The sequence below is a fragment of the Heliconius melpomene genome, chromosome 15 (genome assembly GCF_056956725.1).
Source record: "Heliconius melpomene rosina isolate 202511_hmr_F chromosome 15, ASM5695672v1, whole genome shotgun sequence".
NCBI classification, from domain to species: domain Eukaryota; kingdom Metazoa; phylum Arthropoda; class Insecta; order Lepidoptera; family Nymphalidae; genus Heliconius; species Heliconius melpomene.
This window is the reverse complement of record NC_140403.1, coordinates 2570743-2590978: the sequence shown is the minus strand read 5'-3', so window position 1 is coordinate 2590978 and position 20236 is coordinate 2570743. Positions and strand designations below refer to the sequence as shown.

At 30.0% G+C, this 20236-nt stretch overlaps 1 protein-coding gene across 3 annotated transcripts in view; it reads left to right on the top strand.

The window, feature by feature from the left end:
• Positions 1-3555: 3555 nt before the first annotated feature.
• Positions 3556-20236, top strand: part of LOC146531292 (homeobox protein unc-4-like) — a 33162-nt gene continuing 16481 nt past the window's right edge. For 2 of the 3 annotated variants that reach the window (XM_085198706.1, XM_085198705.1), the window contains exon 1: positions 3556-4355. In XM_085198706.1, the coding sequence (XP_085054832.1) occupies positions 4142-4355 (214 nt within the window). In that variant the 5' untranslated portion in view covers positions 3556-4141. The remainder of the gene's footprint in view (positions 4356-20236) is intronic. The other variant, XM_085198704.1, reaches the window with a different exon arrangement.

Genomic DNA, 20236 nt, shown 5'->3' with positions numbered 1-20236 from the left:
ATTCCAAACACAATTTAAATAACACAAAATATGTAATCGAAAATGTTTTTTTATAATAATTTCCACCAAGCGAAGCGAAGCGAAGAAGAGTATCAATAAAACATTCCTCGCACTGCGAGATCGTCTCGACGTTAGCGCGACGTAATGAGAAGTAACGGTGGACGTGGATTGCTCGTTTAATGTTTTGTATGGAGATAGATATTTTACTATATTATGATATGTGTATGTAAATGTATGATATATTTTACACTTTCAGAATTCGGCGGAAAATGGAGAACGGAGTGTCTTAACACTAGGCTCCCTTTGCCTACGCTGCTATGTGTGGTATACAACGAGAAGCTGATTTAATTTTTTTAGCGTATATTATACTGCTCGCGACTTCGCCCGCTTGTACTATACATTTGTTTATTTTAATAGCTTTATCAATTTAAAGACTACATTGTGAACTAAAATTTCCGCCGATTCAATAATAATACAAAATATTTTGCAATATGCAAAAAAATATATGGCCAATTTTAAATAAAATTAACATTTAATATCAAGGGAAGTTTGTCAAAATACAAAAGTGAAAATTGTATGTAGGTACATCGGTTTATGAGAGCCGTTTATGAGATTAGCGTATAAAACAGACAAACATACAAAAAAATATTCTTTTGGATTCTATTACACTGTTAAATGCCCCTAATAATATATTTTCTCTAATAGTAGGTGTCTTTTTTATAAAGTGTGATTTTATGAGGTCATCGGCAATAACAAGTACTCGTAGGTACCTACAACATTTACGATCGTTTATAATATAAACATATGTAGATAATTAGTTACTTAAGATAAATATGGGAAAACTTTTCTTAAATTATAAATAATTTATTGTAAAAAATATAAGTCTATGAATAGAAAGTAAGAAATATTTCTCTCGTAATTTGACTCTCTCTGTTTGGTAATGTAGAGTCGAAGTATTAGAGAATGATTTTAATCGTTTTTTTTTATAAAATTTCTTTGTTTATTCTAATTAATTATGGAAATACTAAAAGGGTAAATGACAAAATGGAAGATATTTATTATATTTTTTTATATGTAATTTGCAATAATAAAAAGATGTTTTAATAAGAATATTGAAAAAAACGTATTATAAAATAAGTTTTTGATATTAAAAAGAAAAAATCAAATTTCTTAAATAATCAACAAAAAAACACTTTACGACTTCCTTTACAGTAATAAAGAAAGGCAATCATTTTTATATTTTTAATGACAAAAATTAAATATTTAAAATATACTTAAGTATGTTAAATAAACAAATTACTTAAATACCCATATAAAAGTTTCTTTATCGTTAATTATCTTATACATATATGTTTATTAGGAAAACACAATTATAAATTGTTATATGAACGTGTACATTAATTACAATTAAAATTTCATACCATATTTAGAGTCGTCGCTCATAATTTCTTATACGATATAAGGAAAATTATAATAAACATGAATAATATTTATTTTTAATTCATTATTTGAAGAGAGATTTCCTTTTTAAAACGTCCAGGTTCACGCTGCATCCCGCTCAAAGCGGAGTAGGCAGAGGAAATCTGGAAACCTTGTATTAAGATATTCCGTTCCCTTTATGACACTTCCGTTCCCCTCCTTCAAATCCTGGAAGCATTGCATGTTGAGTGGCGGTGCTCACCGCCGCTTTGTCATTAAGTTGTAAGAACATCTAATTTATAAACTTAATTAACAAACAATAGTTGATTGTATCACAACAGGCACGTCTGGACAAATAATAGATTTATTTTATATTGCGATACTTTTCATGCTATTGGAGAAAAAAAATATTTATTTTGTATTATTCTTTCTTCCCTATGTATACAGCATTTAGCGGGATAAGCAGAGGGAACTTAGTAGAACACTCCGTCCACACTTCTTCTATTGTTGATGAATCAACGTTGATTTTTGACTTACCAGATGGTAAGTTTATGGTAGGTACTGGGATAAGTGGGTGCAGAGATTGTTTAAAGCATGGACATGGATGGATGGAAGTTACTGATATTTGACATTTTAAGTTCATGATTTTAAAAAATAGAAAGGCTTAAGTTTAGCTAATAAAAGTAATAATAGATATTTTATTTTTGTGTTAGTATTTTTACCCAAGAGTATGACGAAGTTAATATAAATAGGTAATGGATGATATGGTGATCGATGATATGAGGCAATACCTTCGAATTTTATATAATGAAGTACAGACAGATATTGTGATATTCTATTCTTAGTCTTAACTAAATTACATATAGGTAGGTATACACTGTCAATGTTTCTTTTAACTGCTATTATATAGGTATAGCTTCTACGAAACTCTAAAAAATATTTATTATTACTGTATTTGATTTTTTTACTACTTTTTTGTACTACTTATGTAAATATTAATAGAAAATAATAAAATAATATTATTGTTAATAATCTACATATATGTTAATAATCTACATATATCCATGTATGAATAACAAATGAACCAAAACCTATCTAAAAAAAATATCTCCACAACCAAATACAACTTATAAAGCACACTCTAATTAAGTAATTAAATCCTAAGAGAAAAAGACAGCGCGACATTTAACTGATACTAATAAGATCGTCAAACAATTACGGCTCATCCGAAGCAGAGAGAGAGAGAGCCGATCCCTCTCTTTCCTCCACACCGCACTCTCTATTTAACTTTTAATTTATACTCATTCCTTTATATCTTTTATTGCTTCGCCCATCGCAACTCCTAATGCGCCCGAGGTGCTCCTCACACTAATTAAATTCATGCAACACTAAGCTTTCCAAACACCCTCTATATAGCGTCCGCCCTCTCCCCCCCTAGCAGCGTGACTGACCAATCGCGTAGCGTGTCGCCGTGTGTACAGAATAAGGGGGGCGTGGGTAGAGTAGAGTCAGTGTGAGATTTCTGATAGAGCTGTCACGTCGCGTCCGGGCGGGTCGTTACGCAGTCTTGACATATTTTATTATTATTTATGTCAATTAGGTTATTACCTTTTTTGTTTAATGGAATAAGGAATCGGTTGTGAAATTGATTGCCTTTTGGTTGCTTATGATTCATCAATGTCGGGAGTATGTTCTGTAATGTGTTAATTTCTCATGATTGATGGATGTCGGTCTGTTGCAATCTAGTTTTACGCAACTTCTATTGTGCCGCCTTGATGGTCTTGGTTTCTTCTTTTTTTGTTGGGTTTCTTCTTGATTACTTGTTGGGAGATAGAGTAGAGAAAAAAAAACATAATATTAATTATTTTTTTATTATGCTTTATACTTATATATTTCAGTAAAATATTATACTGAATGAAACATTTATTTTGAAAGTAAAATTCCCAATAAAAAATAAAAACAAATGAAATTTAGGTAGGTATAGATGTTATACAATATATTCATATGTATATTGTATAACATCTATATACATTTCTATTTGGAAATGAAAATTAAAAGAATAATAGTTTATTTTAACACTATAAAATACTAATAATATATCTTAACTATATAAAAGATACACGAAACAACAATACTTCCCATTCTAATACAAAATATTGAAAATAAAACACCAGTTTACGAAATAAAAGCGTTAGAGGCAATAATTTAGTAATATAACTTCTTGCCGATTATCTATATGTCTTGTAGTAGAGGCGCGCCATGCGGCTAAAAAAGATTATGACGAGCTCACAGCCCCGTAGAAACATACGACGGCCTTATAAATCCTATGAACCCACAAAATAACCAACAACCAACTCTATTTCTCACTCTCATAGAGTCCTCTTCACTCTATTCTCCTCCGTTGCTTGCGATATCGTTAATTCCACGTATGGCAAGCCCTAATTTACGACGTCCATTCAATACCCATCCGTAATTTAAGCACATAAGGTTTATTATTGTTTAGCTGTGTCACGTTAGAATAAATCTATAATATGAAAGGGGCGTGGAATTAATTTGTACACAGAGTGGGGGTAGGGGGGCCTCGCTCCGCCCTGCGGCATCGCGCCATCTCAGTGCCGGGCGAACGAGCACACGAATTCAACGTGATATGTGGACAATAGTGGTATAAAATATAGTGTCAGAATGTTTGTTTTCGTATAGTGTAGAGAATATTAATAGTGAGATGGTTTTGGAGGGCGGGTTGCCGGCGCCGCTCCAGCTGTACGCGGCGGCGGCGGCGGGCCTGGCCCCGAGGCCGACGTGGCCCCCGTTCCTGCCTTTCTTTGGGGTGCCGCCGCCGTTCTTAGCGCGCCCGAGGCTCCCCCATCCGTTGCCGGCGAGGGCCCCCCATGGACCGCCGAGTGAAGATTCTAATGAAGACGGTGGGAGTAGTAAAGGTAGGTTTGATAAATTTATAGATAACTTAATTTGAGTTCGAAATTATTATTTTCCTATAATAGTAATTAATTATTTTATATACAACCCTATTAGGAATAGAATACTCGTATACTGTTTTTATATATAGCTTGTTAAGAATAGTTATTAATAACTATTAATAATTATTAATAGCTTTTTGTGATGAACAAGATATTTTTTTAATTTAAATTTATTTATTCAGCGATCTAACTTATTTATGTATTAAAAAATTAAATAAAACAAAGTTTTGAGCTTTTAAGCCACAAACGTTTAAGCGTTATAGATTTGTTATAAAAATTATATTTATTTGACATATTTTTAATTGGTCTAAATTTTAATAGAATTTGTTTTTACAGTTAAATAACAATTTTAATCTTTAAATAAAATTTATTATCCTTATTATAGGTTAAAATATAATTAAAAAAATATTAAATCAAATTTTATTATGAAAATAATTCTAACTAGAATCCGTTGTATACAATATATATACTTGTATATATAAAATTATTACTATTATTATTGATATATTTAATAAAATTAAAGTAAATGAAATAACTAATAGATATTAAAAAGAAAACCTACAAAATGCTTTTGATTATTTTATTCGCTTTCTTAATTTCTTTATTTCATTTATTAATAGAAATTTGTCCGTCGGAACCTAATGATTAATATCTTTAATGGAAATTTAATATGAATAAATTTTAATTATAAAATTGAGGCCATCTTACATATTCTTATTTTATATATTTTTTAGGCAATGTTCATTTAAATATAGATATAAATCCTACTAACTAATATTATAATATACCGAGTTCTTCGAGGCTAGAATTAACCTTAACGAAGTAGCGTTAGTGTGTTTTCGTAAAACAGTGATACAGTTATAGGTTCGATATCCTCTCGGGGGATTAATAATTTTCCTGTCATTTTTCGGTAAATATGTCTCATATTTTGACAATAAGAAAATATTTTTGTCATTTTAAGTTATATAAACGACGGCTTATAAATACGACTCTACCTTTGAATTTATGTACTCTTCAATAGATTTTATGCATTATTGAAACTAAAATATGATATGGAAATTTAATTAAAGTTTTTTATTTATTTACTTTATTTAATTATATTAGATCTAATTACATATAGGTATATGAATATCCAATTTAGATATTTAGATACCGATATATTTTCTGTGAGTAGTTTCAAAGCTGTATTCCGTAGGTAGAGGGAACCTAGGGTTGAGACATTTGTCGCGGAGTTTTTAAGAAATAGCATGTTGAGCGGCGGAACACAACGCTGCGCTTTATCTTATTTTTAGAGAATTTAGTTCAACGTTAGTCAATAATTATTAATAAATTCCTTTAATTTACAACGCAAATATAACTTGAAAATAAATACATAGATTTCCTGTACTAAATACAGTATCTATTTACAAGGAAGAGTATGAGTGTGCTATGTAGGTTATCTTAATGTTTTTTTTAAAATATAGTATAGATTAAAAAAACCCATTTCTTAATTATTATGAATTTTGATTTTAACTGAATTTTATAAAAGTATGTACTTATTTGCAATTTAATGCAGTATCTAATTCTTATTTAATATCATTATAATTGCTCTACACAATAATTACTTGTTTAAATTTACTTGTAAAGCTTTTTATATGTAATAAAAACTAAACATTTCTCTTTAATTTTTAATTTTGTCTTAGTGAATGTGGAAGTTATAAAAATAAATATTTTTTATGATGCCTTTTATGACGTGTTCATTGCTTAATGGGTGCATGTCTAGCTTATTATCAACTTTAAATGAACTTTAATTATTAATTATGAGAATGTCTGCCTAATTAAAAGATAATAGATATAAAAAGAAAAGAATCCGTTGTAGAAAATGTACAAATATATAAAAATAGAGTGAACCTAGTGTCAAAATATTCCGTTCTTCATTTTCCGATGTTGTCAATGTCAAAAATATAATAAATCAAAGCTATTTTGAGAATTTAACATAAAATATCATTTAAATAGTATTTTAAAAATAATATTTAAATGACATTTTTTTCTAACATGTTATTAACTTGTCATCATTGAATATAAAATAATCGTATATTTAATATTATATTTAAATGACATTACAGAGTTAACCTCTGATTTCGCAATTTAGCTATTTGTTGGTAGGTATATTTAATTTGTGTTTATTAAAATCGGAATATAAATGTTGGGATCGTCTGTCTGTTTGTTTGTTTAAATTAGTAAATGTACTTAGAGTGCCTGAAACTGTCAATCTAATTTTAATTAGATAGAATATTTAAAATTACTTTTGATTAGTTAAAAAAAATACATTTTTTCTTTTAAATATGACTATTATTTTTTTTATTTTAAATAATACTTTTTATATATATTATGGTAATTTGGCTCTATATATTAATTATCTTTCCCCATAAATCTATCTAGTTGCAGGTTAGGTTAAATGACTGTAAAATGTATAAATAAAAAATGTATAACTTCTATACTAATATATAAATATTAGCATATATTTATATTATGGGTATCCCGTAGTTTTAATATTTAAATGTCACATCCATCATAATTGACTGTGATATTTTTGTTCTTGATGGACGAAATACAGTATAAAAATAATTAACCTTTTTAAATTTCTATAATATACCTACAATGAATAAAAATTCGTACTTTTATTCGTTATAGAAAAGCAGAACTTATGAATAAGTTATTTTTAATATGGAGAAATGAGACTGAGTCTATCTGTAATTGCGATGGTTACGGGTTCAATCCCCACTCGAAGCAACAATAATATTTCACTGTTCTTGTAAGACAATGCGGAGTTAAGTTTATAGAATTTATAAATTCCAGTCATTTCTTTTATTTATTTTCACTAAAATTGCCTTTATAATAGGAATTTCTCAGCCCGTACAATTTTTATTTCTCCATTTTAAAATTTATAAGGATAGAATTGACTGGAGTAGCTAACACGTAGAGTCCCGAAATCTAGTTAGAGTTTGTTAGTACTCTCAGATTGAAATGTTCCGAAATCAGATGGAAAGCGAAGAATGGAGAGTGTTAACACTAGGTTCTCTATATGCGTGAAGCTAAAAATAAATATATTTTTATTAGGATAGAAAAAAATACTATATAGTATACCGATAGAAGATTATAGTAAACCCAATCAATTACATATACTATAGTTCGCGGTGAAAATAAAATGGGATGAACTATCCTTATTGCATGAAACCAGTTTATAAGTCACGCAAACTTACCAATTTTTACTTAACTGTGACTCATTCGGCAGTTTACCTATATTGAAATTTTATAAGATTTTCAATCGTTTTTTATAAATATCACGTTAGAACTTTAATGTCGTTTATAAACAACAATTCTATTAATTGATTGTTGTATTTTTTGCTTGTATTTGTTGTTTCATTTGTTTAAAGAAAAATATAAAGAATAAATCAGCTTCACGCTGTATACCGCACATAGCAGGGTAGGCAGAGGGAACCAAAGTGTTAAGACACTCCGTTCCCCACTTTCTGCCGAATTCTGGCGGCATTGCGTGATGAGTGACATAACTCAACGTCACGCTTTTGCCTTGACAGAGCGAAGAATATGGAAATATAAATTTAAATTAATATTTCATTTTAACACTAGGTTCACACTCATTTTAACCTCTGCCTATCCTGCTGTCTGCGGGATACAGCGTGAAGCTAACTTATTTTATTTTTTTAATATATTTTTGGTTAAATTTATAATCGTTTTATTTTTTTTAGTAAAATGTTCAATTCACAACAATTTAATTTTACTAACAAAATTGGTCTTGTAATTACCTAATCAAAATCTTAAATTACATTTTTATTACAATACAATCAACTGACCAATATCTATTACATAGCATTTAAATAATTATGCATAAAGGCTTAAAGAAAAAGTAGGCATCCATTTACCACGCTTGAAAGGATTCGAACTCCTAACCGACTGACAAGGCCGCATTACTCACGCTTTAACGTCATTATTTAATCTCACCAAACGTGTGTTGATTTTAAGCGGAGTTGCCAGAATAAAAATAATATGGATATAAATAACGCGGCCGTCACACAATCTACTTAGAACGGCCATAACTTATCATTTTAATATAAACCCAATACATTTCCAAAATATAGTCGAGTTAGAAATATTATTTGAATAAATGCCGGCAAGGTGCGAAGAGGCTAACTAGCGTAATCTAAATGTAAGTTATTAGATGGTGGACGCGGCCGCCTGCTGCGCGTGCGCATCTCTCTCTCTCTCTCTCTATCTTGGGCCAGATTTTTATCGTCCCTTTTGTCGGCGACTCGGTGAGGTGTTACTCAAGAAATTAGGATGTTAAATGTTTTGTGGATGACGCATGACCACCCCGCTTTGTGTCGTACAGTATTCATTTTTTATCTACCCACAATAGAAATATCAATATTTTTTTCGATTTGATTTATGTTATTCGATTGTTAACTAGGTAAGGTGTTTGTTAAAACACTTTATGTTAAATAAGTTTTTAGGTTGAGGCAGTCGTGGTTTAGTACAAGCGTGTGTGTTTATGCAACGGTTGTTCGGGTTTGATTCCTACTCAGGTAAATAAATTATTATTTATTGAAGTTTTCACTTCTTTGCTCTGGTAACAAGGCAAAGCGCGAGTTCCGCCAGACAACAAGTAATACCTCGAAAATTCAGTGAAAAGTGTGGAACAGGTCGCCATAAAACTAGGTTCCCTATATGCGGGATACAGAGTGTAGCTAAAAAAAAATTTTTAGATAACATTTTTTGTGAATGCTACCTTTGACTTTTACATTTTTCGTCGAAATCAAAAGTGTCGTACCATATTTTTCGTTATTGTGAAATAGCGAAAGTTCAATTCGATCAGTTCAATTACTTTCATATTTACAGCATCTCCATCTTTTGTAATTATCTCGAAAGTTAAAAAAAAAAATCACGAACAATAAGCTCTTAATTAAAGCTTCATTTGAAAAAAAATGTAATAAATCAAATTGATATAATTAAATGTTTATTGATTAACACATGTTTACACGATACAGAGTATCGCAACCATTTTATAATATCGTTCAGTAATTAGTTATCTTTATACAGGCTGTATTTTTGAGCGAAAATAATCGTTATTACAATGTAAATACGATCTAAATTGTTTTGTTATGGCTGTTACCGCTAATTGCAAGTTGTTATGTTAATGAACTCAAGCTTTTGAAGGGATGTTTTAATTATTTATTAAAACTTGATTCGATTTATTTCTGTTTTTAAGTTAATATAGTATATTTTCTATTTCTTGGTATTTTGCTGGTATATTTTTGCACGTTTTCTTTTTATTTAAGTATATAATTTATAATTAGAAATTATGAACATCTACTTGCTTCTTGTTAAATAATAAATATTAAGCGAGATCCGTAGTAAGTTAATAATAAGCATATAAATAATCATCAATAATTTCTTTCTATAATAAGTAACTTAAAGGAACATTGGCGTAGTCTACAATAGGCACTTTAATTATAGTACACTTATCTTTAGTACAAGATAAGAAGTACTAAAGTGACTATACTATTTTTTTTCACCATTTAATTTCATTTTAAAATTTTCTTTTTTTCTTTTCTCACATTATATAAGTGCTGTTACTGTAATAACAATTTTATTTTTTCCTGTTGCCTTCCAAAACTCAATACTTAAATAAAAAAACTCTACAAAATTACTCATTGAATTAAATGTTATGATAGTAAATTGTCATTAAGGAAAAAAAGTTCAACCTATTAACCTGTCCAAACTTTTAAATTGCAGACTTTTGAAACGCGTATCTGAAGAATTCTTCAGTGGTATTAATATAATTAAACTCAATCTTACAAAATAATATTCGTGACTATTTCGTAATATTATTTATCACAGTATTTTACAATTTAATAAAAGTTTTTGTTATAAATCAATGAATTGGCAAAAACTGTGAAAACGTTTAAAATATGAAATTACTATAGTATAGAAAATACTGCTGAGGCTGTTTTATAAGTTGTTGTCATTTATTTATTAGAATTCATATTGATTTCAATGTAATTTTATTTTTTATTGCAAGTAAGTGGTAGCTTACCATTTTGCAGCAAGTTTAAGCCGAGTTTCTATTGCTAAAGAGAAATAAGCTGGTAATGGTTAGGCAGAACGAACCTGTTTTAAATAAAACTCACTTCCCCCTAAAATACAGGTTTGTTCCTAGCTTAGGGGGTAGGGAACCATTTTATACTGTGTAACTTGTACAAGCCTCTCTCATGTAACGCTTTGTTGTCTATGTATTTACTTTCTTTTATAATTTTTTTATTAAAATAGATTGACATTCTCACTGACAAAAGAATTTTATACTTTGTAATCACTTCTCTTTGCTCACAGGAAATTTCTCTCTCTGAACTCTTTCTTTTCCGCATTTATTGGTGAAATCACAAGTATGCGGTTTACTTGTGAGAGTTCAATGTCTTTAATGATGCTTTCCACCACTCTAAATATAGGATCTCAAAAATTGTATGGAAAGTGGGGTCTGGAATGTCTTTACACTTGGTTTTCTCTGCATACCCTATTAACTATACGAGAAAACGTGAAGCTGCTTTCTTAATATTCTGATATATGATAGATCTCAATACCGTGCTTTATTGCACATATTTTATTTCCATTATAAAATATATTTTCGATATAAAAATACAGTCTTCACTACAAACTTCACTTTCAATCATCTTTTTTCAACACCTAAGTAACACTGACAAAATTCTCTAAATTATTAGTAAAACATCTTAAAATCCTCTCAAAGTCAGTACTAATTCGATATATAATTTCAACGCACAAACAAACAAATCTCCCCCAACACAACAAGAACTCTCCAAGTAACAAGTAACAAAGCTAAATGGTCTAATAAACAGAAATCACAACTAGTCAAAAGCGCATCAATAAAGGGCCAGCCGTGGGGGAGCCGGCTGGAATGGAACAATATAAATTATGCTCCCTTGTCATTTAAAAGTCTATAGTTTGTGTGTAAAAAAAGGAATGTGTTATTTCAAGTATTTTAAATATAAATTATATTACTATAGAAAATTAAATTAATATTTTTGAATAGATTATATTTTTGTTTATTTTAAAAAAATATGTGGCATGGGGCAAGAAAGAGATTGGTAGATATATGTTTTTCTTTTGTAAGTTTTGTAGTCTTGTGTTTTTCAGAATCTAATAATACACTTTGTTTCAATATTATGTTCAAATAATATAGACTGTATTCGAAGTTTAAACATTTATTGCATAAGACAGAAAATCAAATTTTAATCTAATTAAAATTATATATACTTATGTATCTGAATTGATTAATGGCTTTAGGTCCAAAAAGGAATCTGATTAGTTCAATTATATATATTTAATCGTACAGTTATAATGAAAAAAATAGGAACAGAGTGTCGGAACATTACGTTCCCAAGTCTCCTATGCCTTGCCATTTGCGGGTGTATCCCGCATATGGCAAGGAAGGCAGAGAAGAGAAGAGAGAGAAAGGCCAAGAAGCCAATAGCCTTTTACACAATAAATTAATACCAAACAAAAAATACGATATCAAATAAACACATCCCACAAAAGGAAATTACTTTACAGCTACAAGATCAATATCATTTACGCATTGATATAAAAACCTCGTTACGTAAGTGACAAAAGGCCAAAAATGTTCGTAATACGGCCTAATAAGGCCTATTAGTCAAGTCGTGGGGCAAGGTGCGCGAAATGTAACCGAAACGGGTGGGTACCAATTTCAAGGGCCATTTCCTTACACACCCCGCCAGGGGAGTGACGGCCTCGACTCTAAAATAAAACCAAAGACTACTTTTATTGCACAGCTGTTGTGGAAAATTAATAGGGACATGGCTTGTTCCGTCTAATATAAACTAAGCCAACGTTTTTTTTCGGTTATGAACTGACAGAAGTTGTAATTTTTATTATAATATGTTTAGCTTCACAAATGTGTATTATCTTTATACGTAGATATTTACATGGAGGCTCGTAAGTTAAATTAAGAAGAGTAAACATATAAAAATTATAACTTATACATGCTGTACATAGCAGGGTAGACTGAGGGAACCTGGGAACCTAGTGTTAAGACACTCTATTTCCATTAATACACTTCCATTAACCACTTTCCGCCAAATTCTGAAAGCATTTCGAGTTGTGTGGCGAAACACAACGCCGTAATTTACCTCGTTAACAGCGCAAAGAAATGAGAAATCAAATCCACAACCTATCTCGTTCAGTCGCACGCTTGTGATATATATACCTATTTTTAAAATATCAAATACTAAAACATATAATTATGAATAATATTAAAATCTACACCACTTTTCCGCTAAAACCCCACAAAATCCCATCTTACAGCACATTCCGTATCAAATTGGGCGTCGCGTGGCCCAAAACACGCATTTGTCTAATTCGATACGCTTTTTTACTATTTACACTGGCCCATTCGACCCCGCTCGCCCCCCGGCCTGATCGGTCACGGGAGATTGCCAATATGTGCTATACTTTGCGGTACTGGCTGTACTAAATTGATCTCGTGGGCTTTGACTTGTAAACTGTTTGTATTGGGCTTATCAAATACTTATTTGTTTATTATAGCTAGTGTTTTATTTTGTAAGTATTATTTCGTCTGTACGGCGTTGAGTTTCGCCACTCAACACGCAATGCCCTCCAGAATTCGGGAGAAAGTTGGGAACGGAGTTTCTTAACACTTAACCGTCTGCCTTGGATAAATAAGAATTTTTTTTTCTCTATTGTTATAATAATTATTTATGAGTGAAATAAAAAGCTAAGTGAACTAAAGAGACATAATAAAGTGCCATCAATGCGTACTCGGGACGTTAATTGTGAAATAAAATTTTAAATAATTTAATTTTTATAGCTTGTTCAAATGAACCACCTTGGGTTCTACCGTTAAAACACTATATATATTTTTTAACTTTACGTTGTATCCCACACATGGCAGGTTAGGCAGAGGGAGCCTAGTGTTAAGACACTCCAGTTAAGGCACTTCTTTTACCCACTCTGCCTATCCTGCTTTGTGCGGGATACAGCGTGAAGCTGAAAAAAAACTAATTATCACGCTAAATTTGAAAACAAAAGCCAATGTTAATATTTGTTTTGCAATTAAGAAATATAATATGCGTTTCATATTTATAGCAGGATTCATTGTTCCGCGTGGGATGCCTTATAAAAAACGTCACCCACAGTGCTACCAAAAAAAATACATTTCACAACTTCCGTGAATAATTTGCTTGATTAAAAAATATAATTGTAGTTTGCATTGTTTTTTTTGCTATTGAGGTTAAAAAAACGCACCCCCGAAATTATTATTCAGTGTAGCTAATAGAAAACATATATTATTTGTTTGAGAAAAGTCAGCAATTATAACAGATATATTTAAAAAAATCAGTTTCACACATTCTGCAGGGAAGTCGGAGGGAACCTATTGTTAAGACACTCCCTTCTCTATTTTCTCGTCGAAATTAAATTTAGTAAATTTACAAATTTTATTATTTTTTTCTCAAATTTAAATATTACCTAGGTAGTTCAAAAGGAAAAACATAAATGCCACAACTCATATATTTAAGTATATTATGCAAAAGGTATAATATTCATCATTATCTACTTCAACGAAAAGAAACTAGGTCATAATATACTCGTGTAGTATTGTACGTGCATATTCCAAGTTGAAAATTAAATAGAATAGAAGTTTTTATCATTTTACATTTTTGTTGTTCAATGATAAATATAACATTGAATCCCCCAGTGTTAAGACACTCCACGCCCCACTTTCCGCCGAATTCTGGCATTGCGTGTTTAGTGGTGGAACTCAACGCCGCGCTTTGCCTTGACATTTTTCCTCAAATGGGAATCAAACCCACAAACTGTAGCGTCTGTAGACATACAATAAAATATTACGAATAATATAAATAATATATTTGTTCCTTATCTAAGTAATCATGCTAATACTTCCAAGCACACCACGGTTAGTAAACCAAATACAATATCAAAGAATATGTCTAAATAATCCGATTTAATTTATCGTCAACCCTGAGAACACGGCGAGGGTTTGAGACCATAACTAACCCTATTAAAAAGTCTACCCTCCATTATTAATGTAGCATAAAATTAACCCGTACGTCACGCCCGATGCGCACGGTGTTTAAGTACGTAAGTCTTAGGAGAATTAGGGGCTGGTCACTATTTTTACCTTAAATGTACCATAACGGGAGTAAACAAGGTGAAAGTTTAGAGGTTAGGATAAGGTCGAATAAGGCTACGGCTTCGTTTGTGAATGTAGTTGACAATTTAGTGAAGATTCAGAGATATTTACAAATATACATTATTTCTAATTTGCTGGGTTTGTGTGTGTATTTTAATAAAATTCTCAACAAAAAAGCTTAAAATGACAGTTCCTGGAAAATAAAAATGACTAAATAAAAAAAAAATACCTTCTAAAATATAAGGATGTTTGTCAACAAATTTACAGTATTAGCTTAAAATAACGTTTTACCATACATTTCATAAGAAACTAATTATACATGCAATCATTTCACTCGAAACAGATAGAGCTATCTTTGCTCTACGTCCACAATATTTCGTAATATAATGTCTCTAGTCACACCGATATCGAACGATATCTTTGAACTTAATTATTTAACGTGTCCCAAAGGGCATGCGATAATAAGTGTAATAAATCTGTAACGAGTGGTGTCATGATAATGGCCCTTGAGCGAGCCGACTGGGTAGAGTGCCGCCAGGGCCGGTGGAGGGTTAATTAATATGTATTGTTGTCTTGTTAACTAACTTCTTTGGAAGAGAAGGTAGTGTTGAAAACTTTGGTCATCGTAAGTATGGTTGTCGTGAAAATAAAGTGCGTGTTTTGAATCCATGCTACAATCAGGTAAATAGTATAGTTATTATGAGTACTTATTTATAGTTGATTTTTTAGTTTAAATTTAACAATTTTTTAGTTTAAATTTTCCTATTAAGGAAGACATAAAACAGATTTAGTATATTTTTTTTAAAAAACGTATAGCAATTTGGTGGTGTTCAAGAAAAATACCGCTAAGTCAAAAATTTATACGTTTTATAAACAAGTGTTTTTCTGTCCGAAGTGTGAAATAACACTTTAAATACGCTTAAAATATTTAACCTATTGAAAAAATAAAAAGTTTTTAGATTGAAAATATATACACATATAATAATTTATTTGTTGATACCCTAACTTATTATACTTTGATATGCCACTTACATACATCTTATAACATAAGTCTCTATAACATTGTTATAACTTGTACAATAAGAATAACTATACTATATAATTGCATAAAATTATTTATCAATTAATATTTAAAAAAAAAAACAAACACAAAGACTTCCACATCCACACTCCAAAAACCACAAAATACCCACCAAAACTTACCTCCATATTCAAAACCTGCCTAATACCTCCATATTTCTAACAACGTTCAATCACAACAACTCAATCGTACGTTCTGTTAAGCTTTGCTCATGTTGCACAGCTAGCGGGTGATGGACGAGCCCCGGGGGAGCAGTGGCGTTGACTATAGATTACTGTCCGCCTGCTCCTAGTGTCGGTTCGTGTTGGTGTTTCACTTGTTTTGATTGTAGTGATAAGAAAATCATTCGGTATCTGATCGCTGTAATCATTGAGATATTAAGGTCATGGCGACTTCCATTCGCTCTGATAACGAGGCAAAGCGCGGTGTTAAGCTCTGTCACTCAACACGCAATGCCTCCAAAATTTGGTGGGAACCAGGGGGGTGGGGGGTTCTTAATATTAGGCTCCCTCTGCCTACCCCTACGCATGTAGCTGGTTTGATTTACTATTAAATAATTTATGTTAAGAATAATAGACAGGTGCAACTGGTATTTTTACTATTATAATAACTTTATATATAAGCAATTAAAAATTACTTGAAGTCAAAGACAACAAAGTTTATATCTATTTATAAATACTTTATGATCAAAAAGTAACGGCTGACTTGACACCAAAGCGAAGAAATTAAAATATGAAAAATATTTATTTCCCTGGACTGGCCTCAAAATAATATTAATTAACAGTATTTACAATATAAAATATAATACATATTAAATACTATTTAAAATACAATACTCCTAAGTCGGAGCACACCAGACCACAAGTGAACAGATTGCTAACAAACACAACAGTGAGTTATGCGTCCCTCGAGGACCCTCACAACAGAAGATAATGTAGGTACCTACTGCAGCCATCACGGGCACTGCCGACTGTTGTACTTCTGTAATTATTTCTCTATTATTGTTTTAAAGTTAGATGTTCATTATAGACCTTATTAATTTAGGTAAGTTTAAAAGACAAAATTGACAAAATTGTGGGTAGGCAGTGGGAACCTAAAGAGCTAGTGTTAAGACACTCCGTTCTGATTAAGACACTTCTGTTCTCTACTTTCCGTTGAATTCTGGATACATTGCTTTAAATATGTCTGTCTTCTAGTCAGAATCGAACCTGTACCTGGGCTATAACTGCCCTCTAATAACAAAATAAAAAATAGTGTTGCTAAATTATAAACACATATATAATAAAACCCCATTTAACAGTAGTGCTTGGTAAATACAAAGATAAAAGTGATTTTGAAATTAAATTTATATAATTTGTTTATTGATTTCATCAGCTTTATAGTTAAAAGCGTGTTTACAGTTAATAATGATGACTTAACACTTAATAAAATGCCGTCATCTCTTTAGATACTAATCTATATATACATATAAATATAATAAAATTGTAACTGATCGCTGTCTGTAAGATGATATATAAGAAAATTTATTATTGAAGGCAAATTAATAATACTCCAAATTCGTCGGTTTCTCTGTACGTTTGTGCACGCTAATCTCAAAAAAGACAACACATTTGAATGCTAATTTGACGGCTTTAGCTTTAGCTAAAAACGTTAAATTAGAATTATCTTATGTTTTAAATACTTCTGATGTTATGAAAAATTCAACACATTTATTTTTTATATTAAAGAAATTTACAAATTCTAAATACAAGTAAAGAAATAGAAGATATCGTTCTACTCTCGTCTGAACATCTGAAAATAATAATTAAAAAAAAAGCCTACACAAACTCCTACTGGTTATACTTGCCACATAAAAAAAATATAGTAAAACAATATTCCATACAACTCTTTCCAGGGCTCATCATCATCATCATCATCGATGTATGGATAAAATATTAAAATTTTATTACACTTCACTTTGACGTGCTTTAATGCCGCGTGAGGTATAGTAGAGCTATTTATCATGTTTCAATCTCCCGCGCCGTGGCCGCGGGCGCTGCTAAAATACAGGTCAGGTATCGAAACTGCTTATTTCTTTGAATATATATGTAACTTTAGAAACATGTTATTGTAACTTCATTTTTCATCTGCATTTAGCAGGATAGGCAGAGGAAAATAGTGTTAAGATACTCCGCTCTCCACTTTCCGCCAATTTCTGAACTACTTCATAAACCACTTTACAAAATAAAACTGTTACTTCTAAAATTGGTTGTTGTCATTTAATTGGCGCCATCTTTAAAAACTTTGTCTTAATTTTCCTTGCTTGCCCGACTGTGATTTAATTCTATACAGCCAATAAAATAAAAAATATATTTAAAGTTAAATTTATAAATAGATAGAAACTAACATAAAATTATTTAATGCAAATTTTATTTTTCATACCAATCAATTTTTTTTACATATTGAAAAACTAATTATAAGATTGAAATTATTAGGTCTGCCACAAATTTTACTATGAACGACGAAAAAAAAAACAATGAAGTAAAACAACACATCACATAATTAAATAAGAAATTTATTTTAATTGATAATATAACATACTATTAAAAGTAAGAACTTAGGTTTTATATTAAAAGTTATTTACGATGGAACTGTAAGTGATTATTATTTAATTAAATATATATTTATAATGTGTTTATTGAGTTTTATAGCTTTAAGCTTATTTGAAGTTTATATTTATGATCTTAACACTTAATAAAAAGGTCATTATTCTTTTGCGACTATAAGATAGACATTCTCTAGAAGCTATTTTATTGCAATTTTTTTATTTTTAATTTTAATTATATATTTGTCACCCAATTAATTTTATTTTATGAATATGTACTGGTGGAAACTAAAATAAATCTATTAATTATTTATAGACGATCTGACGTGCAGCCTTCTTAAATACAGATTCCGCCAGATGAATAAGCATCGCTTTTCAATGTCATTATATTTATTTACGATAAAAATTTATAAAGTCTTAATAACAGTTTTAAATTTATATATATTTTTTAAAGTTTCAATTCTGTTCACAGATAACGGTATGAAATGAGACCGAAATTTTTATGCACCCAGACTCCTTGTCTGATGTCTTCATTGTAGCAGGGACGGATTTATATAAAAAAAAAATTATTTTCATATCCTGCAAATAGCGAATTATATTGAAGAGTAAAAGCTAAAATATGTTATTTATTAATCTTAGGTAGTCTGTAACGTTTTACTATAAGTACGTTTAAAGCTGGCGTTACTGATATCCACTAAGACATCAATAAAATTTATATATGTAGATAAAAATAAAAACAATTTTAATTGCATTTTCATCATAAAATTAATCAATACTTATGACTTCATGACAGATTTTGAAGTTGAAATCTACTAATTGAATTCTTTATTCAGATTTTGAATGCGTATCTGTTGAATGTGTCAGATATGTGATGTGCCATGTATTTAGGTTTAAAATTATTACTTTATTATTGATGGTGATTTCGGAAATTAATTTCCCGGGATCGACACAAAATTATAGATGGGAACCGGCCCTCGTTGCCTCGAGCGTTCAACTTCTTGTAAGATATTTCAATAGCAAATATCTTTTGATACTAATTTAATTATAATATTAAAAATAAGTGCAATATGTTAATAAATTTAAATATGATAATAAATATTTAGGCTTTAAATGAAATCTAGTACAACGTATATAGTAAAATTATATGGTATGGAAACTACGTAGTTCCGTGACTTATATTTCTTTAATTATATGTTTTATAAGTTGTAAAAATATTTTATAAAAATCAAATTTAAAAATCTGCAATCATGTGTCATATTGATTATTTAAAATTATTATTTTAAAAATCGATATTGCACATAATTATAGTGAAAATCGATTTTACACATCACTTTATCACTGAGCTTTTTGATTATCAACATAATGTCTTTATCAGAAATATGTATCGCGATTGAGACCTACAATCGCTTTCCAATTATCCAATTACTTGAACCCACACTGCACTTAACCACACAATTACGACACTCGAGAAAAATTGGATCGATTTAATTTGATTCTGGAAAACGTACTACCGATTCGATTATTATTAGTGTGAACATTATCGATAACGAAATTAAAGTCCAACAGTATTTGCTTTACAGTCTATAAACAATTGTCAGTTGTTGGCTTTAAATTTTATGATTTATTCAAGACTTCATGAGTATTATATTTAAAAGATATAATATTTGTATGTTAAGTAGGTAACTATATCTTGTTTTATTAATTTTTACCTTTAAAATTATTTATTATTTATAATTACGATGAAAATTCTGGCAAAACTTACAAGTAAATAATAAGATAAACCTTAAACCTTGACAAAAATTATAAAGTATTAAATTAAAATAAATATTTACATAAATTATTATTGCATTTCCCATATAATAAACCTGTAATAATCCAAAACATTATGACATTTAATCGAACTGTCAAAATTGGCG